Raw genomic sequence first — 27,856 nt, forward strand, 5'->3', positions numbered from 1 at the left:
AATATTTATTTTGAATAATAAAAATGGTAAAACACGAAACACTTAGATCACCACAATGTTTGAAGAGATTCATACGTGAGATCAAAAGAGAAGAAATACTTAGATCATTACAATGTTTGAAGAGATTCATACGTGAGATCAAAACAGAAGAAATACTTAGATCATTACAATGTTTGAAGAGATTCATACGTGAGATCAAAACAGAAGAAATACTTAGATTATCACAATGTTTGAAGAGATTCATACGTGAGATCAAAACAGAAGAAATATTTAGATTATCACAATGTTTGAAGAGATTCATACGTAAGATCAAAACAGAAATCAAACGTTGCTCCATCAATATCTTCCAAACTTCAAACGACGACGCCCTCCTAACTCAGCAGGCCCCGGCATGGCCATGTGGTTAAAGCACTCGACTCGTAATCTGCGGGTTCGAATCCCCGTCACACCAAACGTGTTCGCCCTTTCGGCCGTGTGAGCATTATATAATGTGACGGTCAATCCCACTATTCGTTGGTAAAAGAGAAGCCCAAGAGTTGGCAGTGGGTGGTGGTGACTAGTTGCCTTCCCTCTAGTCTTACACTGCTAAATTAGGGACGGCTAGCGCAGATAGCCTTCGTGTAGCTTTGCGCGAAATTTAAAACAAACCACACCAAACAAACCTAATTAAGCAAAATTGTCCCCCTTCTTCATATTAAAATAATTTTCGCAAGTGATAATGGCAAAATAATCGTTTTTTTATCTGTTTATAATGTTATATTATCGTCATCTTTAATTACTCTGTTTCGTCTGTCGTTATATTTGAGCTTTCCCGCCAAAAGACCATCGCAATCACAACCAACCGAAGTGCCCCCTACAATTACAATTATTTGAAAAACTCATTCTTTTAACGCTGGTTATGTGTTGTTTATTAAAAGCTTTTGTGATTAACTAATTGTATTTGTGCACGTTAAAGAAAGTTATTTTTTCCTGACGTATTTGCACGAGGAGGCATGCTTATCCAATGAAAATTCAACCAACTATATTTTAACTACAAATTATTCATTGGTAGTTCAGATTCACAACGTTTCTTTTGAAATATTAATTTAGATAAGGAAATATTACTTTGGATTTTCATTGGGATAATTAACTCATGATTAGCCGAAAGTTTTTTTGAAATAGAAATTTTTACATCAGTACTGAATTTTATGAATTATTTGTAACAAAAATACAACACGAATTTACATCGCAGTCTGTTGAAACAAAGCCTTTAGGTTTGGTCACAAGGTATATTAACCTTTAGGTTTGGTCACAAGGTATATTAACCTTTATTTGAAAAACAGCTGGTGAGTTAAGTGGAAAATATTTAATTTATATAACTGTCTTTATTCGGTGGGCCTGGTGGTTAGGACGCCCAAGTTGCAGTCTACGGGTCTTGGGTTCAAATCCTCATCACCGGACATGTTCATCCTTTCAGCCGTAGGGACGGTATAACTCCCGATCAATCCCATTATGTGTTGGTAAAAGAGTAGTCAAGGCGTCTGCAGTGCATCATGTTGGCTAGCCTTTCCTCTAATCTGATGCTAGCCCTTTCAGCCGTGGGGGCGTTATAATGTGACGGTCAATCCCACTATTAGTTGGTTAAAAGAGTAGCCCAAGAGTTGGCAGTGGGTGGTGATGACTAGCTACCCTCTCTCTAGTCTTACACTGCTAAATTAGGGACAGCTAGCTCAGATAGCCCTCGAGTAGCTTTGCGCGAAATTAAAAACAAACAAACAAACAAATCGTCCGGTTCTTCATTCCGTTCTTTACGTTGAAAAACGTAATAGGCAAAAACTTAAAATTACTCAATATAACGAAATATAAGCACTCTACCGGTTAAAATTGGAATGATTTTTTTAAGTCCGTAATTTAGGGGTTAAAATCCACCTTTTCTCGATACGTTTACTTGGACTTGTTTTGGTTTAAACGAATTTTCATGAACATTAATTTCTGTACAGAAAATTGCCATGTATACTTCCAGTTTTTGATGGAGACGTAATAAAACCTATTATAGTAATACTTAGTTTTTGTCTGTCCTATAAATGCGCACGCGCCTTGCTGTACAAATACGCGTAGGTGCGCACTTCATTTAAACGCATGTGAACAAGAAGCTAGTGTAAATACACTTTAGTAGACATTTTGCAGAACAACATATTAAGAGTTTGTCAAAGTTTTTAAGATGGTCTAACGTTAGGTCGTGGAATATTAATATAATATTATTTATTGATAGTAATAACTACACTAAAGTTCGTATTTCATCAAAGTTAGTTATTTTCATTAAAGTTAGTTAGCTTTCATCAGCTAGCCATACCAGGTCGAGTTGTATTATTAAAGTTCTGTGTTTAAAAAGTATTGTAATAAAGTAACTGATTTCCCCGTAAGTGTTTGCTGGTATCTGCTTGTAAAGATAAAACCAAACTTGGTAAAAACAAGGAAATATATATTGAATAATTCTACTTAATAAAACATTTTTATCTATATATTACTTCATTCAAACCTGTAAGCCCCTGAAAAGCACAGCGGCATGTCAGGTGTCGATACTCGTGGTTGGAAGAGCACAAATAGCGCCTTCTTTAGTTTTGTACGTAATTACAAACAACTGACAAACAAGGCTGGAAACAAAACATCGAATTTAATGACAATCTCCGAGTATCATAAAAATATCGAATCAGAACAAATTACTGCAATGAAAGTTTGTCACTGAAGAAAAATGTGGTAGTGGTTAAAACAGTTAACGTTAACCTTTGACTGGAGTGTAGTGGTTAAAACAGTTAACCTTTGACTGGATTGTAGTGGTTAAAACAGTTAACCTTTGACTGGATTGTAGTGGTTAAAACAGTTAACCTTTGACTGGAGTGTAGTGATTAAAACAGTTAACCTTTGACTGGAGTGTAGTGGTTAAAACAGTTAACCTTTGGCTGGAGTGTAGTGGTTAAAACAGTTAACCTTTGGCTGGAGTGTAACCTTGGTTGGGGTAACATGTAACACTTTGTCTCGACCTTTTGTACTTTAATTTCTTCATTTGTGGATTCCGTAGACGTAATAAGACGTTAGTAGTCATGCTCGACTTGTAGTGAACGAAACTAAACCTCATGCGAAACGTGTGAAGGTGTTATGATTTTACTGTATATGGTTTGTTACTATTTTCTTTGTTTACAGTATTAGCTAGTACGACCTTCTGTGATCTGCATCTGGCTATATTTGGCCATGTTCTAGAAATTAATTAATTACCTTTCGGGATTTTTTTTTCTAAGGCCTACAACATCCATTCACCTCTAGAACCTCGGAAGTTGTATATCATACTTAAGTACCATAATACATATAACCTGCGTAAATTATTTTTGGAACTAAGGAATTTCAAAAAATTAGTGCATTGTTTCCATACCTTTAATCATAGACAAGTTCTTATTTATTGTGTTCGATTTACTAACATTGTGTGCAAGAGAACAAACTAAATCAGCTGGTATGGGTATTAACACTTTTATTGGTAAGGAGAGGACAACATCTTTTTAGCCTAAAGATGATCTAGGAAGGTCGAAACATTGTTCTCTCCTCATCAGTGAAAGTGTTTTTACCCATACCAGGCGTTCTAAGATACATTTTTGCTTCGAGTAGGTTTCTCGTCATCAAGAAACTAAATCAGCGCTTTGGAGCTCCTGATGAAGAAAGAGCAGTGAGGTTGTGGCAGTGTGGTTAGCTGGTTGTATGTACCACACAACCACTATCTGCACTGCCTCAACCATCTTCTCACACACTCCTACAGAAAACTACATCGGACATCGAAGAAAGTAGTTATTTGAAAGGACCTGTTGAAACTCGTTAGATCAAATTGATCGGATAATTGATATGTTGATACAAAACTGATGTTTGAATAATTAGAACAGTTTTTGTGTTTCCTGCCATTTTGAGAAATTTGGTTTTAATTCAGTATTCTAAATAACAGCTTTAACAGTGTTTACTCTGGAATAATTGTGATTGAAAAGCGAAGTGTATTTATTTCTTGGTGATTTTAATACATAGATTGTTTGGTATTTGGTATTTTCAACCTGAATAACCTCGTAAAGGAATATGGGCTAAGTTTCTGGAGTTCAAGTGCAGCCGTCCCTACTTACAACTATTAACCATGGAAAAGCAGCAAGCCACCAGAACCTGCTGCCACAAGGACTTTATCCAACTTTGTATTTGATAGTGAAACTGTCTGTCATTCCTGTAACACTGAGTATATTCAAAGGAAATAAAATATGAACTTTGGACATGCATTCCGCAGCCTGGCGTGTTTAACAACCACTAAGCCATGACCGATCCCACAGGATGATAATGCGTTCCTACAGTTACAGTGTGTGAAACTTCTGACATAGGCCTAATAACGATTTAAAAACGTCTCTACAAATAATTTTGCGCATAACTAAACACGGCATTGTTTAACTGACTGAAATGGAACACACCCTTCTTGCTGTACACATCTTTATCGTTGCTTGGGATGGTTTAATTGAACTTAAAAGTTAACCCCGTAGTTTTTGGCTTTTTAGCAGCACAATGTGTCACATTTCTCCCAGCTCTACAAACAGTTAACTGTTCATAGTATGGCATGTTTAACAACTAAAGGAACCACATTCTCTCCACAAACATGATACTGTCCGATCGTTTTTCGTAGTGAAGCATTTCTTAACAGTTCCAACTACCACACTATTAAGCATTTAAGAGCAACAAATCATAGTTTCCACGAAAAATATTTACCCACTTTAAATGCGGTTTAAGATCCATTTTGTTCAAATTAGGTTCATTTATTCACAGTCTCGTGGCATGGTTTAAAAAAATTCGGTCCTGAAGGCACTTCACTAATATCTGAATTAGTTGAATTTTCTCTCATATAGAATTTATGAAATATAATATAACACGTTCGAGGATTGAAACTTCGGTTGTATATAGATATAATCCTTAAAGAGACTATAAACCCCTGGTCCTTGTCCTGGAGGTAAAAAGAGTAGCTCAAGGGTTGGCGGTTGGTGGTGTTCACAAGCTTCTTTTCCTTTGGTCTGTCACTGCTAAATTAGGCTATAGCACATAGGCCTCGAGTAATTTTTTCGTAAAATTCAAACTGTTATGCTAAGGCACAGATTTTTGTTTGGTTTGTTTTGAATTTCGCGCAAAGCCACACGAGAGCTATCTGCGCTAGCCGCCTCTAATTTACCAGTGTAAGACTAGAGGGAAGGCAGCTAGTCATCACCACCCACTGCCAACTCTTGGGCTACTCTTTTACCAACGAATAGTGGGATTTATTTTCACACTATAACGTCCCCACGGCTGAAAGACATCCATTTGGAGTTAACCTTGATAAAAAATGAGATGCTAATTATTGTATTATTTATACTGTTCATAGTGGCATTTTTTCACTTCGTAAAATATGAAATTAAATTGGTTACTGTAGGAAATATGATATTTTAGAGTTGCAAAATATTTTTCAATATTTGAAAGTTTGTCCAAAATTTTTACAACCAAAATTATACCACTTGTCCGAAGCATAGCGCAACGACATCTGTGCGTACATTCATCAGTTGGGACATTCAATTCAAAAACTAACTAACCAGCGTTATAATGTGACGGTCAATCCCACTATTCGTTGGTAAAAGAGTAGCCTAAGAGTTGGCGGTGGGTGGTGATGACTAGCTGCCTTCCTTCTAGTCTTACACTGCTAAATTATGGACGGATAGCACAGATAGCTCTCGCGTAGCTTTGTGCGAAATTCAAAAACAAACTAACTAACCAAGTCTGCCCTATGTTGGGTAAGAAAGAAACTATGCTAATGCCCTGTAAGAGAAAAGAGATTTACAGCTGTCAAAAAAACTGATGTTGAAAGTTCCTATTCAATAAAGAGATATTTGTTATTTGTAGAATGTATTGGACTCCATTGATGAATATTTCAATATATTATGTTTTCAAGCACGTTGTTTATAAAAAGGTTGGATATTTTGTTATTACCGAGAAATGTCTAAAATTAACATATCATCTTTCTAGTTATATTTGTAATAATTTCCCCTAACCATCAGTGTTTCGAGATGACTCTTCATTGGTTTAATGGTAACGGTGCTAGTCATGTATTAATTGGATCAGTATATTGTAGCGAAGTGACTGAAAACAGTATTAAGGAGTGAAAATGTGTGTCAGGTTTTAAATCAAAGAAGTCTTCATTGAAGAAGAAAGTTGAAGAAGAAAATGTTGTTCGTGGAAACTTTAATAACCGACATCTTTAAATGCAAGATTATCCACTGTGAAACTCGTATATGTAGTTTTAAAAGCTGTTGTGTGCTAGAAAAGGATCTTAGATTTTAGAATAATCTAATATTTAAATGTTCATATTGCTTTAATGTTGGGGAAAAATGACGTATTCTGTAATTGTCTAGCAGACCAACTATATTAACTTTTAGAGGTACACTTATCTTCTGGAGAACCGATGTTTAAGCACAAGCAACGAATAAAATAATATTAAACAACTCCAGTAGAATGTTTCTTTAGAAAACGGTTGAATCCTCCAATAAAATGTTCCTTTACAAAAAGGTTGAATCCTCCAGTAAAATGTCCCTTTACAAAACGGTTGAAACCTCCAGTAGAATGTTCCTTTACAAAACGGTTGAATCCTCCAGTAGAGTGTTCCTTTACAAAACGTTTAAATCATCCAGTAGAATGTTCCTTTATAAAACGGTTGAATCCTCCAGTAGAATGTTCCTTTATAAAACGGTTGAATCTTCCAGTAGAGTGATCCTTTACAAAAAGGTTGAATCCTCCAGTAGAGTGATCCTTTACAAAACGGTTGAATCCTCCAGTAGAGTGTTCCTTTACAAAACGTTTAAATCATCCAGTAGAATGTTCCTTTATAAAACGGTTGAATCCTCCAGTAGAATGTTCCTTTATCAAACGGTTGAATCTTCCAGTAGAGTGATCATTTATAAAACGGTTGAATCCTCCAGTAGAGTGATCCTTTATAAAACGGTTGAATTCTCCAGTAGAGTGATCCTTTACAAAAAGGTTGAATCCTCCAGTAGAATGATCCTTTACAAAACGGTTGAATTCTCCAGTAGAATGTTCCCCTACAAATTGATTGCTTTGAAAGAAGTTTAATGATGAAATGACAACAACAATCCAACATGGAGGAGTTGACCAAGAAGATGTAAGAATGAAAGTGGCTGTGAAACCATTAGAAATTATTGTTCTGGTGTCGTGATACTTTGATACAGGATATTGTTAGAAGTGGAGTTATAGAAGACACAGTTCATAATAGGTAAAAGAACTGTTTATGATCTTTTATTCTCTAGAGTTCTGCGTCAGATGATTGCGATACCATAACTATCACTACTGTATGATTGGAGTATTTCTGTAAAGTGTAAACTTGTTTGATTTTAGAAATATTCGAAGATTTAAAAAAGAACTAATAGCGAAAACATATTTATGAAAAATTTTGCCTTAATAATTGATTCCACGGCTTTGCAAATGCAGAATGATTGAAATATTGCCAAAGAAACGTAACTCTGGTTTCAGAAATTACGATGAAGCCGTACATGATCAAGTCGGAGATACTGCTTCGGAATCATTTATTGTTGGTGAGACAGGTGAATGTAAGACACCCGTTGTTAACTTCTTTGTTCATAAAATAGGTAGTAAGGTTTTATGTTAACTTGTTAGAACACCATTAAACCTTCTCGATGAAGCAGGTTTCCATGAAGGAGTTGAAAAATTGAATGTAGGTACTCGTTAAAACTTTGTAAAATCCAAGAACAATATTTATTTACTTTGAGTAATGTGTTACATCTCAGTTATATCCTGTGGTTTAGGAAGTAAAGGAATGGCCCTCGTGCTTGCCCAGCTCTTGTTCCTCACAAGCTAATGCTATGGAGTTTCTTTGGTTTGCATGTTATTAAGCACAAATCTTCTCAATGCCCACGACTGTATTCACACTCGGTTCTAACGTTTTTTGTTTAGACGTGATGCTAAAAATCCTTATTTTGATACATATATTACTAACTGAAAATAAACCGTTAATCTTTGTATCTATTTTGTTGTTTGTATTATAGTGTGATATATTTTTGTTTTTTGAATTTCGCGCAAAGCCACACAAGGGCTAACTGTGCTAGCCGTCTCTAATTTAGCAGCGTAAGACTAGAGGGTGTGTGTTTTCTTATAGCAAAGCCACATTGGGCTATCTGCTGAGCCCGCCGAGGGGAATCGAACCCCTGATTTTAGCGTTGCAAATCTGTAGACTTACCGCTGCACTAGCGGGGGGGGGGGCAAGACTAGAGAGGGGCTAGTCATCATCACCAACTGCCACCTCTTGGGCTATTCTTTTACCCACGGCTGAAAGGTGCAACCCTGTGTGGTGCGACGGGGATTCGAACCCACGACCCTCAGATTACTAGTCGAGCGCCTTAACCCACCTGGCCATGTATGATATATTAATTATACGTGTATTTTAGCATTCTTGTTTGTTAACACTAAATTTGTTTAGTTTTTGTACTATTCAGTTTGGTCAGTTTAACATTAAAATTCGATATCTATTTTTTCATTTCATAATTTTATTTTCCTTTTGATGAATATAGTCAGTTAAGATAATTTTCATCAGCGTATTTACAGTTTTCTATTCAAATTTTTATATAATTTCATTTGATCTTGTGTTTTATAGTTAATTTGGAAATTATTTACTCTCTTTTCTGTAACAAATTTGTGAAATATTACAGTTTTTCAAGTAATTTTCCAAACTGTGAGACGTCCGCCACTGGAAGGGTGCGAATGGTGGCTAAAGGAGGGGCGACCTTTGGGCAGGAAAGCCCTAGAATTACGACGTAAGAAACAGAAGAGTTGGAGACGACCAGAACCTATCAAAACTATCTTTTTTTCTCTCACATTTTTAATTTTCGCTTTTTGCGGCTACTTCCCACTGCCCTCTGTGGCACAGCACCATGTCTTACAACGCTGGAAACCGGTTTTTGATACCCGTGGTGGGCAGAGCACAGATGGCCCATTATGTAGCTTTGTGCTTAAGTAGAAACAAACCAAGTCAGATTAAGAAAATATATTTGTAAAAACGACCCGTTTTTACATATATATTTTTCTCTACAAGTGGATTTCTTGACATCACAGATTAAGAAGGTGTTGTTAACATGAGAAAATTATTTTAATATTAAGAGAGGTGGTGCAAAGGAAATGGCCCGTGTTAAGGCGTTCGACTCGTAATCCGAGGATCGCAGGTTCGAATCCACGTCACACTAAATATGCTCGCCCTTTCAGCCGTGGGGACGTTATATGTGACGGTCAGTCCCACTATTCGTTGGTAAAGGAGTAGCCCAAGAGTTAGCGGTGGGTGGTGATAACTAGCTGCCTTCCCTCTAGTCTTACACTGCTAAATTAGGGACGGCTAGCGCAGATAGCCCTCGAGTAGCTTTGCGCGAAATTCAAAACAAACAAGCAAAGGAAACTTTGTTGAATTAAACACTAGAAAATTTCTGTTTCTTTCTTAGGTTATTTTTATTGTGTTGAAATACGTTTACATGGACTTATATGTGTGTGTGTGCTTTAAATTCATTTCATGTTTGTAAGGATAAACAATTGATCAGTTCAGCTATTGTGTTTGTGTGGTTTCCTAACGGAACCCTAAATAGGGCTAACTGAATGACTCGTACTTTTTTTTTATTCACTATTACAAATAACTGCTTACAAAAATGGATAGGAATGCGAAGCTACTCAGTACCCCTGATTCTGAAAATCGATTTTCATTCCTGTTTAGAAACTACGTTTTATAAAATTAAAATTTTTAATTTCAAATAAAGTGCAAACTGAATTAGATATTGTGAACTCGTTAGATAGTAAAACTTTATGCCACCAGATGGCACAGCAGTAGGTTGTAAACTTTTTCATTCTAAAACGTCATCTAGAGAAGTTACTCCCGATTGGTCTGTTATACAAACCAATAGCTTCACTACTTCTGAATGTTTCTTTTCGCTTCTGCAAGCATTGAAAACGTTCTTCTGAAGTCTTAAAATTAGGTCTAAATTATGCGTTATAATTTTAAACTGCAAATAAACGATATTTTGGTGGAAATCCTGGAACATTTTAACAGCAAAATGCACAAATGTGTCTGCCACGCTGCGAAATTGCAGATTGTACTTTTATTTGTGTACCGTTCATTTATTATTACTTCTATCATGTAGTTCATCTACGATTGTTTATTTATGTTAAAGCGCTAAGTCCATCTTTTAACTAGAGCACGTTGAAAATGAATAAGTACATTTTTGCATTACGAAACTGAAATAGCTTCCCCTAGCGGTGACGAACAAATATTAATGTTGTGAAGAATTTATGGTGATAGATAGTTACGTGAGATGCAATCTCGTGGTCTAACCAATGTAGACCAAAAACCATTGAACGTGAAAGCGAGCTAGTTCACGAAATTGTAAATAATACTGTTACTTGAAAATTTTATTCATCTTGAAGTGATTTGATTTTGAAATATTGTTTATTTTCTCCAAACGAAAAAATAGTATTATAATTATTGTGAAAGTTTTATTTTGGCTGTATGTGTATATTTTAATAAATTCTTTTTATTTTACCGTGGTTCTAGTAGCGTTATTGTTTTAGCCCGTTACAACACATTACACGTCATTATATTATTTTAGCATAGAGACAGTATCACCAGCAAGGTGGCGATAGTACAAACATGGAAGACCTGGTTATGGCTAATAGCGACTAGTACTTTCCCAGTTACTAAATATAAATACATACTTATCAGTAATTAGGCCAATCAACGTTAATCTTATACTGTTACTGAACTGTAATACGTAATCATTGACGGTAAAATTGAAGCAACTGCTGTAAATTGACAAATACTTTGAGTAACACACGTTAACAAATCACACAGTCTGCAAAAAGAAGGCACTCGTCTGTTGTATGTATGTATGTTTGTTTTGTTGCAAAGCTACTTTGGGTTATCTGCTGTGTCCATCGTGGGGAATTGAACCCCGGATTTTAGCGTTGTAAATCACCGCTATCTCACAGAGAGACATGTGTAATCAAGGTTGTTTTGCATGCCAGCTGTGGTTATCATTTAGTCTTAGAAAACGTGTGTGGTGAATAAATACATTTTAAAAAACAAATAGTTAACGATAGCTTAAAATGTTTCTCGAACTACATCTGGCTACGTTGTAAAAGGATCAACACAATAATGTTTATAACTAGAGAAGCTAATTTTGAATGTGTGATATACTGAAGAAGACATTGATTTAAATTAGATTCTCTAATTTCAAGTCTTCTCGTTTATTCCAGTGTCTGGGGATGTGAGACTTAAAAAGGCTTAACGATCCCATACAAACTTTCCTTCACAGGAAATTTGTCTTATCACTATAAAAATATTCTACAATATGTGTGGAGAGAGGCCGAAAGAGGACACGCGTGAGGCACTGGGGAGAGTATTTTCTATTTAGGAAATATGAACCTCCCCTCTCCCACGGTAATAGAATAGCTTACCCCATTGTTTCTCAAATTGAGATCCCGACCCAAAAAGGGGTCATAAGGATATTGTAAAGGAAGGCTAAACAATATGGCGAGAACAAATATTTAGAATATGTACAGTAATTTTCTATCGCTTTATGTGAAGGGGAGGTCGTCACAGTTTAAAATATTTTCATAGCAGAGAGAGAGGGAATGTTCACCAGAAAATATTTGAAAACCTTCTTGTCTACCAAAATAAGAAACTTGGGCATCCTTTGTTGTTTCTTTCATTGGCTTCACATCCGGCTTTCATGACCCACATTTTGTAAGAAATTTATTACTTACTGTTCAGTTAGTTGTTCCAAAATTTTAGATCATTTAAATTGATATAATTCTACAGCATGTTGTATGAAAACATCCTTGAAGTAAGAATATAATAAAACAACAACAACGCGAGTATTTTGAGCTATTATGCAAATAAGTTTAAAAATAAACATATTTGTTGTTAAATATAGGAATGACATGTCACTGAGACATGTTCTGAAACATTTTTGTTAACTCGCGAAACAAGAAAACTACACGGAAATGATGAAACCATGTTGAACTCGACGTAGATTGTCTCGAAATAAAATAGAAACAAATGATTATTTTATCGTGTCTGAAAAGTAAGTCGTTGACTTTTCTGGTATAAAGTAAAATATTTATAAAGACTGGTTTTTAAAAGTTGCGGAACGAGTTTAAACATGGAACGCGTAATTAACAGATGACACATTTGGTTAAAGTAAACTCAAGGGAAATAATATGAACTGTACTCAATGAATCGTCCAGTGTTAACAGTGAGGTGTTGAGAAAAATAAAGAATAAATAACACATTGTAATAAAGGATTAACTATTATAAAATTACAACCAACTACTTAGCAGGAGGGAAACTTGCCAGTAGCACCCACCGCCTATAAGGCTACTATTAACCAAGAACGAGATTAACTGTCACGATTGTGACGCCTCCATAGCTAAAAGTGTCCTCAATGGTATATCGTGTCTCGAACTTCGGGTCCCTCGCTGGCACAGCGGTAAGTCTAGGGATTTACAGTGCTAAAATCAGCGGTTCGATTCCCCTCGGTGGACTCAGCAGATAGTCCGATGTGGCTTTGTTATAAGAAAACACATACACACTTGAACGTCGGACCTTGCGCTACGAAGCCCCGTACGATAACTACTAGGTCACGCTTATCTTTAAAGAATCCTTAAAAGTAAAAAAATAAAAAAATTAAAGGTCAGAAAGAGGTTATACACGCTGATTAAAATTACTTTAAGTTACTGTGTTAACGCAAATTAATTTATTAGTTAATTTTTATACACTAAGAACAAGAAGGCACGAGGAAACAATATATTTCACGTAATTTATGAGATATAAATTATTGTTTTTTTGTTATAAATAAGATCAGTAGTCCAGATTTGTGGCATCAACTTGTTATTACAATAATTAAAATTAAAATAACAATATTAAGAAATAATTAAAACGCTCACTATTAAGAACGTTTGACACGTAAAATGGACTGGAATGAAAATTGTTAGCCTGAATGGTGTCTTATGTGCATGACTGCGAAATGGTTCAGCTCGAGTCCTCTGTTACTCAGGGGTGACCGCTCTAACTACTGACAAGAAGAAAGAAATCCAGCCTTGCAACACCAGTCCCCACACAAGGCTTTGCTATGTCCAGGTCTTTGAACTAAATAATGGAACTGACTGTCACCTGTTTCTTTTTATTGCAGTGGTAAGCTTGTGGGTTTATAAGGTTACATATTGGAGTTCGATACCTGTGATGACTATAATGCAAAATCACTTATTGTGAGGCTATAAACTTGACAATAACAACAACTCACTTTCATAACACACTTACAGCTGAAAGTATGAAGATTGTTTCATAATATCTGGTACCGAACCCTAAATCTTTCGATCCTGCATCAACCAAAAAAACTCACCACTAAACCACGTTCGCCTCAAGAACACGAGAATGTTCGAACTTTAATACAACGATTTAGTAACAATAACAAAACTAAGAAATGTTCGGAATCTAACACAACTAATTAATAACAACAACATAACACAAGGAAATGTTTGAACTCCAATACAACAGTTTAGTAACAATAACATAAAACAATGAAACTAACACAGCAGTTTATTAACAATAACAATGAAACTAACACAGCAGTTTAGTAACAATAATGAAACTAACACAGTAACAATAATAATAAAATTAACACAAAAGTAATAATAACAATGAAACTAACGCAATAGTAACAATAATAATGAAATTAACACAGCAGTTTATTGACAATAACAATGAAACTAACACAATAGTAACAATAATAATAAAATTAACACAAAAGTAATAATAACAATGAAACTAACACAATAGTAACAATAATAGTGAAATTAACAGCAGTTTATTGACAATAACAATGAAACTAACACAATAGTAACAATAATAATGAAATTAACACAATAGTAACAATAACAATGAAACTAACATAATAGTAACAATAATAATGAAATTAACACAATAGTAACAATAACAATGAAACTAACACAATAGTAACAATAATAATGAAATTAACACAATAGTAACAATAACAATGAAACTAACACAGCAGTTTATTAACAATAACAATGAATCTAACACAGCAGTTTATTAACAATAACAATGAAACTTACACAGCAGTTTAGTAACAATAACATAAAACAATGAAACTAACACAGCAGTTTATTAACAATAACAATGAAACTAACACAGTAGTAACAATAATAATGAAATTAACACAATAGTAACAATAACAATGAAACTAACACAGCAGTTTATTAACAATAATGAATCTAACACAGCAGTTAATTAAAAATAACAATGAAACTAACAATAGTTTATTAACAATAACAATGAAACTAACACAACAGTTAATTGAAAATAACAATGAAACTAACAATAGTTTAGTAACAATAACAATGAAACTAACAGCAGTTTAGTAACAATAACAATGAAACTAACACAATAGTTACAATAATAATGAAATTAACACAATAGTAACAAAAATAATGAAACACAATAGTAACAATAACAATGAAACTAACACAGCAGTTTATTAACAATAACAATGAATCTAACACAGCAGTTTAGTAACAATGACTGTTTTAGTGCAACAGTACAGTAACAATAACAGAAAACAAAGACACATTCGATTTTTAACACAAAAGAACAGTAACAACAGCGGACAACAAAGAAGTTCGACGTTTAATACAACAGTATCGTAACACTAACAGAGAGTGTGTTTTCTTATAGCAGATCGCAGGCTTCGAGGGGAATCGAACCGCTGATTTTAACAGTGACTTACCGCTGTACTAGCAGGGGCGATAATAACAGAAAAGAAAGAAACGTTCGTTATTTAACACAACAACACATGAACAACAAAAGTAAAGCTTGTTAACTGGTCGAGATATTGGTATATTTGTAAATAAAGCATAATTTGTAATAACGAAGGTTGAAACTGTGAAATTTAGATATTACATATTTAATTAAATATTATTTATTTACATAGTGCCCTCTAAAGTAGCAAACCTGAACTTTAAAGAAACACTACATTCGTAACCCATTACAGTTTTATATTTAACATAGAACAGGAAGAGATTTATTTTTTCCCAGCCAATTGAGACCGCTAGTTAATTAAAAATTCGCGACAATGGATTCCAGAAAGCGACCTGGCTTATACACTACTGCTTTAATTGTTTGGGGTTCTAACACACTAAGAACCTGAACAAAAATTTGGCTTTTTATATAGGAGGCTTTGGTTTGTTTTGAATTTCACGTAAAACTACACGAGGACTATCTGTGCTAGTCGTCCGTAATATGGGAATGTATGACTAGAGGGATGGCAGCTAATCATCACTACCCACCGCCAACTCTTGGGCTACTCGTTTACCAACGAATGGTGGGATTGATCGTAACATTATAATGTCCCCACGGCTGAAAGGACGAGCATGTGCGGTGCGACGGGGGTTTGAACGCGCGACGCTGAGATTACGAGTCGAGTGCCCTAACCACCTGGCCATGCTGGGCCCTATAGAAATGGTACAATGACATTTACGTTAATTACGTTAATTAAAACTTCCATTTCAATTCCGCTTTTTTTGTGTGCTAATTCCGAGTTTCTAGAATGAATGGAACAAATTTTAAACTTCCGCAATGCATACGAGTTCCTGATAATAAGTTAAATCAGTTATAACATCGATAAATATAAAGAAAGAAAGATGACAAGGAGTAACATTTTAAAAGTTCAGCCAAAAAGTTCTCGCTTCTAGTTCCCATACTTAACAAGCCCGAGGATCGCGGGTTCGAATCCTGGTCGCACGAAACATGCTCGCCCTTTCAGCCGTGGGAGCGTTATAATGTTATTGTCAATCCCACTATACGTTGGCAAAAGAGTAGCCCAAGAGTTGGCGGTGGGTGGTGATGACTAGCTGCCTTCCCTCGAGATTTACACTGCTAAATTATGGACGGCTAGCGCAGATAGCCCTCGTGTAGCTTTGCTAGAAATTCAAACCAAACCAACTCGAATCCCCGTCACACCAAACATGCTCGCCATTTCAGCCGTGGGGGCGTTATAATGTGACGGTCAATCCCACTATACGTTGGTAAAAGAGTAGCCTAAGAGTTGGCGGTGGGTGGTGAAGACTAGCTGCTCTCCCTCTACTCTTACACTGTTAAATTAGGGACGGCTAGCGCAGATAGCTCTGGAGTAGCTTTGCGCGAAATTCAAAACAAACAAACAAACCATACTTACGTTTTTACTTGGAAACGTACTTTGTGATACGGTATTAATATGACGTCACTTAGTCTTGTAATTAAGATAAGTTTTACGATAAGCACTTCGTGAAGATTAAAAAGTGTTAAACACTGACGAAGGAATACAAACTGAAGAAGTACTTTATCTTACAAATGTTTATTAATTGCTGTAAGAAACTTTTACAGGAAATGGTGGACAAGAACGCAGATGAGATCTTTACAGAAATAACAAAAAAAACTGTCTGATTCACACGAGCTAACATTTACTACAATAAAAACACCGCCTTTTCCAAACACGACCTCTGGAGGTTGACGTAATTGGCCTCGTTATTATCAGTTCTTCGCTTTTCTCTTCTTACCTTTGATGACAAATCAGTTTGAAAAGTAAGCGCTGAAGATGCGAGATAACGCGGAATCTGTGTGTCCTTCCTTTGGTGGAGTTCCTTGAGGTGGCAGCAGACTTTGACATTCGTTGTTGTTGGGTCCATATCCGGTACAGATGATATCCGGTAGGCGGGAAACGGCCATTCGTAAAAGTTCCTGCATGAAATCCACTGACTCTTTTCCACACTTGCTCTCAATTTTCTGACGAACGCACTCCATATAGCGTTGATAACCACTAAGAAAAAGAAATAAACACATTGATGAATTCTTTCACATTTTTCGCATAGGTGTAGGGCCCGGCATGGCCAGGTCGGTTAAGGCGTTCGATTCATAATCCGAGGGTCGAGGGTTCGAATCCCCGTCGCACCAAACAGACTCGCCCTTTTAGCCGTGGGGGCGTTATAATGTGACAGTCAATCCAATTATTCGTTGGTAAAAGAGTAGCCCAAGCGTTGGCGGTGGGTGGTGATGATTAGTTGCCTTCCCTCTAGTCTTACGCTGCTAAATTAGGGACGGCTAGCGCAGATAACTCTCGTGCAGCTTTGCGAGAAATTCCAAAACAAACAAAAAACAAAACAAATGTACCACCCACCACGACAAGTAATTGCTGAACATTTCACTCATGCTAAGAGCTGCTTAACAATAACATACAGTAAATCTACATCAGTATTCTTAAAGTTACGTCATATTTTGACATGTGAATGGTAGTGTGATTACTTCTTAACAGGATGTAGAACATCCTGTTAAAATTTGACATCAACATTACTCATGCCTGTTCTACTGTCACTTTACAAATGAATGTTGAGCTTTGCCTGCGTGCGCAGCTTTTGATACGAGAAACAGACACCAGAGTCCGCAATATATACATACGCTTTATATTTTGGTTTCGTTTGTTTTTGAATTTCTCGCAAAGCTACACGAGGGCTATTTGCGCTAACTGCCTCTAATTTAGCAGTGTAAGACTAGAGGGAAGGCAGCTAGTCATCACCACCCACCATCCACTCTTTGGCTACTCTTTTACCAACGAATAGTGGGGTTGACCATCACATTATAACGCCCCCACGGCTGAAAGGGCGAACATGTTTGGTGCAACGGGGATTCGAACTCATGATATTCAGGTTACGAGTCAAACGCCTTAACCCACCTGGCCATGCCGGGCCGGGTGGTATAAATGAAACCAAGAGTGCAACATAATTTACCTTTTTAGAGTTCATAAATAATTTAACTTGATAGATTAACTCAAACTTTTCCTTCACTGGGGACGGGTATTCTTGCTTCTATTCAATAATATACAGTCCCTAAGTAGTTACTTAAGATACTAACATCAAATGATGGTTTAGAAGTAATATAATTTTAATTATTGGTTCTGTAATAGAATGCTTCATTAAACCGAGATAAATTACGCATGTTTGGCCTTTCCTTTTCTCTTTACATTGAACCTTTTTATTGAAACATTAATTTTGTACCTTCAAATGCGGTTGACATCACATGATATAGCCATATTGCACTTAACATTTTTACTGGCCCACCGCAAACTTTAGGGTAGTAGGTAGATTTACATAAGCCGCAGACGATAAAAAATTAGAGTTAAATAACATATTGTTATTTAAACAATAACTTAGATCCACTTGTAAAACAAACTGGAACGGTACTTTCCAAGTTTTAACTCATATTTAGATTACAACAGAACGATACTTTCCAAGTTTTAACTCATATTTAGATCACAACAGAACGATACTTTCCAAGTTTTAACTCACATTCAAATCACAGCATAACGTTTACAACACCACTGCATTATGTGAAAACTGAATATTTTTTATTGTTTTAAAGTCATGGAGAGTTTAACAGTTTATGAAATGTAATTAAATGTTAAATAATTATTAAACACTTTTTCAGCCCACAATAAAAACAATAAATTACTTATCAAAGTGTGATGTAGCTTTGAAACTTCTAAGCCTAAAACGTCGAGTTTTACGTTACTGGGATCAATAAGTGTAAGGTTGTCCAGAAATAAATGTCGTTTGTTTTGTTTTGAATTTCGCGCAAAGCTACACGAGGGCTAACTGCGTAATAAATGCCATTTTTGAACTGCGAAGTTTGGAAAAGTATAAACCAGTGTTGTAAAACATGCTTCAATCAAAGTAAGCACCATTTACTTCAACACACCTTTACCAATGTGTAACGATGTTGTTTATGCTCCTGCTGTAGAAATTAGAATTTCTATGGTTAATAAACTCCTTGAAAGCTTCTTCTGCAGTTTCCTGGTTTTGAAAGCGTTTATTGTTCAAAAAGTTGTCAAAGTGCTTGAAAAAATGAAAATCTGTAGGGGAAAGATTTGGGGAATAAGGTAGATGATGCAGAACCTCGATTATTAATTCGTTCCATTTTGGAGCGTCATCCTTGACAGGTCTTATAACACCGATTTTGTTGATCTTCCGTCAACTCATACGGAACCCACTTATCCAACTTTTTCGTCTTTCCAATCATACTCAGGTAGTTGGCAATGTTTGAATTGCTTGTGCCTAGCTTTTCTACAAGGTCATGTACTGTTGTGTGAGGGTTTGTCTCAACTGCTTCCCTTAATATGTTTTCATCTAAGGATGGCTTCCTTCTACGACCTTTGTGGTCTTCAAGACTTTTATCTCCATGTCGAAACCTGTATGTTCAGTAACAGTTCTATGGTCGAATGCCTAATTGATGTTCTGTGTAGTTTCGGTAGTTTTTCGTCCAAGATTGAAGCCGTAGAGGAAAATCAGACTAAAGTCCTTCTTGTCCATGCTGCCTTGGGGGTTGCGAAACTTACTCTGAGTAAAGTTGAAACAGTAGACAATTAATACACCTTGTAAGCGACAAACGTTGGAATAAACCAACCAACCAACCAACGACAAGTTACTCAATATTCAGCTTCTAAATGTCATCCTGAGAATTTCGACATTGATTTCTGGACAGCCTAATAAAAAATAAAGTACTGTTGTTTTTAGTATAAAAAAACAACCAAACTTTATGAGCTAAATGACATTAAAACAAACTTACCAACAAGCAGTTGGTACGCGTTTGTCAAATTCAGCTTCACTAATAACCTGCAGTGCCACCTGGAGATCTTCTAAACAAGTTCTGGTTTCTTTGTTAGCGTGGTTGAGACAAGCTGCATTCTGGAGATATCCTGCGAAGATCACAAACGTTATTGAATAATACAAGAAAAAAATCGTCTCAAAAGCATTACTGGTAACACTCAAAAAATTTGCATTATGTTTCTTCATAGATTAATTCTAAATTTATTAAATTACACATTGAAATGAAATCAGTTCGTTTCTTTGTAATTTTATTTAGTATTTTTTATTAAACTGAAATTTTCTGTTATATTTTTACGGCATTTTTTTAGGTTGAACAAAATAAAATGGAAAATTTTGTATGTTTTAATTTATAATTTTATAGAACTGTTTTTTAACTGTTGATTGAATTAAAATGGACAACTTACTGCTTCTGATATCAGTGCCATCAGTACAATATTCTGAAAGCAATTTTTCAGAACCTTCTCCAACGAAATTCATTAGTTCCTTTTGGATAGGGGTCATACAACGATTGGTATAATTGCGAAGACAGACTTGGGCATCACGAATGTATCTAAATACACATACAGAAAGCAAAATCATTGTAGCGTTTAGACTTTTTCTCATGAGTTACTATTTTATCAAAGTGTTAGCATATAAATAACCGCTTTCGTTTCACATACTATACTTGTATAAAAATCCGAAACTTCATGGTGCATTTATTTATGTTATTATTTGAGTGTGTGTAAGTGCGAGAAGTATTTCGTTACTGTTCTTGGAAATGTTTTTCCTATAAGCAATTTAGCCACTTACAATTACAAAGAACGTAGTGAACCTTGCGCTCCCCAGGAGGTGATTAAATATTGTTTTTAAATCTAAAATTACTCAAATTATTAATTATCGCACAGTGAGTTGAAGGGTTTGTTTTTAATTAGATATGCTTGTACCAAACGATATATATATATATATATTGAGTACATCTATTAGGTAGAAAGTTTCAAAAATTAAACTAATCTGAATTTCTCTAAATCCTGTTTGTTTGTTTTTCTTCATTTATTTGCGTTACTACCAACAGACACAAAATTATTTGAAACGCAAACAAATGGCGCTGTATTACTAGGCTTAAGTTCTACTATTGCCGGTACATCATAAGATGTCTGCGCTTTCTCCACCGTGGAAAAACGAATTTGTATTTCAAAATTGTAAGTCTATAGATTTATATTATTCGTACATTTTTATTACAAATTATTTGTAAACGGTTTACAAGACGAGAGACTGAATAAGTTCTGGTGTTTGCTCTCTTGCCATAACATTTTCAGTTGGGCAGCTGTCACAGCTCAGAAATTTTGTAATTAGTGATTGTCCAGTTTCAGGAGTTATACTACCAGAAATAATATATCTTCTGGCATCAATAATTCATTGTCTCATTCTATTAGGGTAGTTGGAATTTTTTGTACTGAAAGTTTCATCTCAGAAAAGATGAGTAAGATAATGTATAATCGCTTCAAATATTAGGTTATTATGACAATTATATAGAATTGTTATAATCATTGTAATTATGATGATTAAATTTTTTTCATGACAGAAATAATATAATTTTTATCGCAGAATTTTTTCCTTACTTGCAATATTCGAGTAGAGGGTGTTTCCATCTCAGTTTAAACGGAATAATTATATATATTAGTGATTATTACTAATTGTAGGAGATATAAAAGAGTTACAGTGTAGCTTAACTTATTTTAAATACTAGCGAACTCGAAGGCCTATGGATCACATTTACAGGACCTCTATAACGCAGATGTAACACGTAAAGTACTAATTGTCACTTTTTAAAAAAATAATTTCTTTAACCAAGTTACAAATGGTAATTATTAGGCCTACTTATTTACGTGCTTTAATATAAATCAGTGCCAAATTCGGGGTATTATTTAGAAGTCTGTATGACCAACAGTTTAGGAGTTACGTGACACACCCACACACAGAGACACGGGATCTTTTTAAATAGATGGGGTGAGGAAGCAGTTATGATTATTAGTGAATGTCAGTGAATTTGATGTTTGGGGTTATATGTACTTTATTTTTTTTGTTACTGCAGTGTAAGATAAAGGTGGAAGTTGGATATATCATTGAAGTAAAATATTCTGCTACAATTTATTCATATTCCACCTTTCTCACTTCCTACCTCCTTTATTTCTTTTAATTAAAGAAATATTTTCATGGGAAAGAGGAACAAAACTTGTATATAGGCTTACGAGAAGGGAACAAGGTGCGGCTGCCCCAGTGCCCAGAGTCTGTTGAAGGGCTTGTTGTTGGATATTACGAAGCTCACTAGAAATGCATACTACTCAATGAGGTAAAATGGTTACTGCTGTTTCATGGATTGACGAGGGAATTTATCACCTAAACTTCTTTTATGAAAAATCAGTAAAAGTTAGGGTGGGGCAGTGATATTACTGATTCTGGAGCCTAGGTTTGTTATCAATGATATTACTGATTCTGGAGCCTAGGCTTGTTATCAATGATATTACTGATTTTGGGGCCTAGGCTTGTTATCAATGATATTACTGATTCTGGGGCCTAGGCTTGTTATCAATGATATTACTGATTCTGGGGCCTAGGCTTGTTATCAATGATATTACTGATTCTGGGGCCTAGGCTTGTTATCAATGATATTACTGATTCTGGAGCCTAGGTTTGTTATCAATGATATTACTGATTCTGGAGCCTAGGCTTGTTATCAATGATATTACTGATTTTGGGGCCTAGGCTTGTTATCAATGATATTATTGATTCTGGGGCCTAGGCTTGTTATCAATGATATTACTGATTCTGGGGCCTAGGCTTGTTATCAATGATATTACTGATTCTGGGGCCTAGGCTTGTTATCAATGATATTACTGATTCTGGGGCCTAGGCTTGTTATCAATGATATTACTGATTCTGGGGCCTAGGCTTGTTATCAATGATATTACTAATTCTGGGGCCTAGACTTGTTATCGACGCTCCTGTATGTAGGGAATTAGTTTTTACATTATAAGTCAACAGAAAAAAGTAACGTGTTGTGTGTGCTTAAATGCAAATATAACTTTAATAGGAATTACCAAAACTATTTAGTTTATTTATGTTAAGTTTGCATCATCATACGAACAAGTTTTTGAGTGAAATATAAAGAAGGCAAATGCTTTTTCTTGCCCCTTTCTTCGGTCCCCCATCGGTGATTCGTATTTCAAGTACCGGGAAGATGTCGTTTTCGGTTTTAAGCGCTCGACCCCACCCACTATTGTCTCTGTGATTTAGAACCTCTCATGGAAAAGGGTACATCTCCACATCTTTTGAAAGCTACTTATGTAGTTATAACTTATATTCCTCCAAATGTGTGTGTGTTTTCCTTTTTGCAAAGCCACAGCAGCCTATCTGCTGGGTCCACCGAGGGGAATCGAACCTCTGATTTTTTTGCGTTGTAACTCCGTAGACTTACCGCTGTATAAGCGGGGGACAGATTCCTCCAAAGCTATGTCTGATATTTTTCGTAAATTTCCAACTGGTGTAACTTTAAACTATTTAATCCTGCAGATCTCTTTCACTATGGGTAAAAACAAAGAATATAATCTATTACGTAATATTTTTGGTTCACCGACTCTCTTGTGTGGACTATAGTTTCATCTAATCAAGGACTGGGCCAATAAATGAAAAAAACCCAACAAAAACAACACGATGAAACATCTTATGATGGTACTATGTAAGTTTTGAAATAAAAAAAAAGAAATCTTAAAACAACATAAATATTCAAATTGGTTTCTATATTTATTAATATAATTTTATTTCACTTACAACAAAAGGATAATGTATTTTAATCTCATAACTTAATCATCTGTTCGGTTTATACGATATTTCGTGAGAGTCCCCTGCTGGTACAGCGGTAAGTCTGCAGATTTACAACGCTAAAATCAGGGTTTCGATTCCCTTCGGTGGACTCAGCAGATAGCCCGATGTGGCTTTGCTATGAGAAAACATGCACACACACTTGACCCTCTATTGATAGTTCTAACATACAGGTAGCAAACCTGTCTTTGTTGGTTAATGCGCATCCAAATACATCAGGTTTTTGGTTGAATACTCAGTATTTCCAGGCAACAGTCTAAATAAACCACACAGTGATTGTTCTTAACCTCTTGAATGAATAATGCTACATACTGTTTATATAATATAAGCCTATTCAAATAAACTTTTTTCATCGTATATTTAAAGTGCGCGAAATAGATGGCTAAGATTTTATTGGTCTGATAGTAACTATAACTTACTGACATTGGGTATCCAGTTCCGACGCTGATTGGGCTACGCTGTCTCCCTGGTTAAACAACAGCAGGGTAGCAGCACATAGGTCCAATTCTCGCATATGACAGTCCAATGCATACGTCTCATATGTTACTGTAAAATATATATATATATATACATTAAATTCGAAAAATTATAACGAAAACATTATATCCGGTTTTCAACGTAACATTACATTTCATAATAAAAATGTTACATTTCATTTATTAACTTGTATGTTAACGATATTTGTATACTCACATCATTTTAAACATAATTTATTAGATAATATTGTTATTATTAACACTCCTACGAAAAGACGTTTCTAGTCCTGATTTCTTCAAGCCCGTTCCCCTGGCTGTGGTTTCGCTAGATAGTAGATAGGGACAGTGGGAATCTCGTTAATCCATTCATTAATGGATTTAAATGGCAATTTCATTTAAATACAAAATTATTAGCCTAATATTAATAACCTTTCAAGTTGCTCTGGGGCCTATTAGGCCCCACTTTTCGTAGGAGTGTTAATCTATTGAGTTTGTATGCCTACAACTAGACACCACTGGGTTACCTGTATATGTGTAATTAGAACAAGAGACCGCTGGGTACTACATCTGGGGTTACCTGTATATGTGTAATTAGAACTATACACCACTGGGTATTACATCTGGGGTTATCTGTATATTTATACTTAGAACAAGACACCGCTAGGTGCTAAATCTAGGGTTATCTGTATATATATAGTTACAACTAGATACCGCTGGGTACTACATGTAGGGTTATCTGTACATTTATACTTAAAACTGTACACCACTGGGTAATCCATCTAGGTTTATCTATACATGCACACGTAAAACTGGACTCCACCAGGTAATACATTTAGGCGTTATCTATGTACGCTTGGTTTACATTGTATATGTGCACTTAGGACTCGAAACACAACGAGTTTGTCAATTTAGTGCTCACTTTGTGTTAACATTTGTCATTTTATAAGAATGTGTCCTATTTACACACACAGACACACTGATTATGTAGGCCGGACTAACATGGCACTACATCCATCACCTTTCTTTACAAGCACCAACTTGTCCTACTTTAGAATAAGCTATAGAGGGAGAGGTGAAAGACCGGTAAGTAAACTAACAAGTGTTTTAGACATTCTTCATAAATGCTCCAGAGCGTACGTGTAATATTTGATGAAATAGGACAACCAATACGTGGAAAGTCGACGACTTGGGTCTGTCCTTTCGTCTTTGTCACATAGTTCTTACTTGATCGATTCATTCTTACAGTAGTACATTGTACGAGGAATAAAAACTCAGTAGCAGTTTGCTTATTATTCTCTGGATTTCCACTGTGTTTAAAAATATTTTTAAACACAATAGATTCGCAATTCTGGAGCACATCTTGAAGATATATTGGAAGTACTGACAATATTAACATTACATTGTTGTTTTTCTATTGTCTTCCCAAAGCCACTCAGTGACTCACTGATAAAACTGAAGACTTATAACACTAAACACCGGGGGGGAGGGGGGGGGAGCCCAAAGGCTCAGCGGTACGTCTGCGGACTTACAACGCTAAAAAACCGGTTTTCGATACCCGTGGTGGGCAGAGCACAGATAGCCCATTGTGTAGCTTTGTGCTTAATTCAAAACAACGACTAAACACCGGGTTTCTATATCCGTGTCGGGCACAGGACAGATAACTGTAAAGAATCCTTTACTAAATGCAATAATGACAAGAAATACTAACCTTGATGGACGTGTAGCTACATTTTACCAGGTGGTGTTACCGAAAACAGTTTGGTTTAATTTGTTTTAGTGCAAAGCTACACAACAAGCGATCTGCGCGATGTCCACCAGGGGCTCACAATATAAAGATATTAGCAAAGAATCTTTAAAGAGTGATTAGTGTGATAACCAAAGATTTCATGGATTGAACAACACTTAAATAAATGATCCTGTGTTATATTTTTCTTTTCTTTTTTCGAATGAAAATGTATTTATTTTACAGACCTTGAAAATATACTCAAAGTAATTTAATGTTCCGATCAAAGTAAGACAACTACATAGTTCAGGACTAAAAATATACCTCTAATAACGAGCACAGGTGACTAAATATGAACTGTCTTACGTTTAGTTACAAAAATCAGAATGAGTTGGTTTCATCAGATGTTTAAAATATTATTGGCCAAAATGTCGAAAGATTCAGGTCAGTGTAACCCCATATATTAAACTAACAACGTAAGATAGTAATTATATTTCGAAAAACTAAAGAACAAATTCGTACAATGTTAGTTTTTATACCATTTTACATGTTACTTGTTGTCTAGTCTGTTATTTAGTTTTCCTTGTAATACCAAATTCAGTTTGTTTCAATATTTCTAACAGTACTAGTAATTTTTTTAAAGTATATTTTGGTTTACTACAAACATACCTAGCACTAACAAAAGGCCCAAGAGGTACAAAATCTTCATTGTGACGTCTGATGAAGTCAGTTGAGTCTCCTGATCTACTGGTTATAGTTGCTGGTCCCTATCTCGCTTGTTTGTGGAACTTGGGTCTTATATAAGCCCTAAAACAAGAGTTTCTTCACTTATGACGTGATCCAATTGACGGCAAGGAAAAGTTGGCTGGAGGCGAGGAAAAATGAGGTTTTAACAAATCAGATTTCTTGGGGCCACGTCATTCTCCGATGAGATTCTCTTGCGTGTTCCACGAACTGACATATCAGTGCCAAATATCGGCTTATATGTTGGTGGGAAGTTTCATCCCAATTACACACTTTTCCTTTCGTGTTGCGATGACTGAACACGCTACAAGGTTTTTGATGATTTATCGTCCGAGGTTTAGAACTTGCACTCTTTACTGTACCTGGGTACCGTTAGGTAATCTCAAAGCGTACAACTCACACTCACAATGTTGGGATGACTTCATTTAGTTTGGTTCTTAGAATTGTGGTTCAAAGCTGCACAAGAACCCTGTATCGTCACTTCACCTCACAAATCTGATTTCTCCAACTGGAAGACACTCCTTTATTTTTAATTTTTGGCTCAAACTTTACCTCTTTTTACTGTGAAAAATCGCTTCAAAAAGAGTTCCTTTTAAAAAACTTAACATTTAAAGAAATGTACAATACTCAGAACAACTGTAACATGTACAATACTCAGAACAACTGTAACATGTACAATACTCAGAACAACTGTAACATGTACAATAGTCAGAACAACTGTAACATATACAATACTCAGAACAACTGTAACATGTACAATACTCAGAACAACTGTAACTCTATATTGTCTCTTTACATGTACATCTGTTGTCTGTGACTATTTACATATATATCTTCTCTCAGCTATGACTGTTTACATATGTATCTTCTTTCATGTATTACTGTTTACATATGTATCTTCTCTCGTGTATGACTATTTACATATATATCTTCTCTCATGTTTGACTGCTTACAGATATATCTTCTCTTATCTGTATCTGTTTACATATCTATCTTCTCTCATCTATGACTGTTTACATGCATATCTTCTCTCATCTATGACTGTTTACATATATATCTTTTCTCAGGTATGGATGTTTACAAGCACCACTGTGAAAATGTGTTAGGACAAGAGAATGTTTTGTTATTATTTCTATTTTCTAGTGCTAGTTCTTCTATATCATTATAGAATGTAAATTTCAACACTATAGTAATGCTTCACTAATCTCTGTTAACAACTGAATGAGCCAGCATGAGAATATTTATCATTCTTTATAATTCCCATATACTT

General features: G+C 35.4%; 1 protein-coding gene across 1 annotated transcript; it reads right to left on the reverse strand.

The window, feature by feature from the left end:
- Positions 1 to 16,468: 16,468 nt before the first annotated feature.
- Positions 16,469 to 26,669, reverse strand: LOC143222157 (uncharacterized). Its single transcript, XM_076448221.1, has 5 exons — positions 26,512 to 26,669; positions 24,063 to 24,189; positions 20,190 to 20,335; positions 19,745 to 19,874; positions 16,469 to 16,946 (listed from the first exon to the last, which is right to left on the reverse strand). The coding sequence occupies exons 1-5, from the start codon at positions 26,549 to 26,551 to the stop codon at positions 16,700 to 16,702; spliced, it is 690 nt and encodes a 229-aa protein (XP_076304336.1). The 5' UTR covers positions 26,552 to 26,669; the 3' UTR covers positions 16,469 to 16,699.
- Positions 26,670 to 27,856: the final 1,187 nt, after the last annotated feature.

Source organism: Tachypleus tridentatus, chromosome 1 (genome assembly GCF_004210375.1).
Source record: "Tachypleus tridentatus isolate NWPU-2018 chromosome 1, ASM421037v1, whole genome shotgun sequence".
Classification (NCBI taxonomy): Eukaryota; Metazoa; Arthropoda; class Merostomata; order Xiphosura; family Limulidae; genus Tachypleus; species Tachypleus tridentatus.

What these genes read in the sequence shown, in the direction of transcription:
- LOC143222157 (XM_076448221.1), bottom strand. Translation starts at nt 26,551, where the DNA reads ATGAAGATTTTGTACCTCTTGGGCCTTTTGTTAGTGCTAG. An exon ending in GAACTGGATACCCAATGTCA is followed by an intron (nt 20,336 to 24,062) that starts GTAAGTTATAGT and finishes ATGTGTATTTAG; the next exon opens with ATACATTCGTGATGCCCAAG. An exon ending in TGGCACTGATATCAGAAGCA is followed by an intron (nt 19,875 to 20,189) that starts GTAAGTTGTCCA and finishes TGATCTTCGCAG; the next exon opens with GATATCTCCAGAATGCAGCT.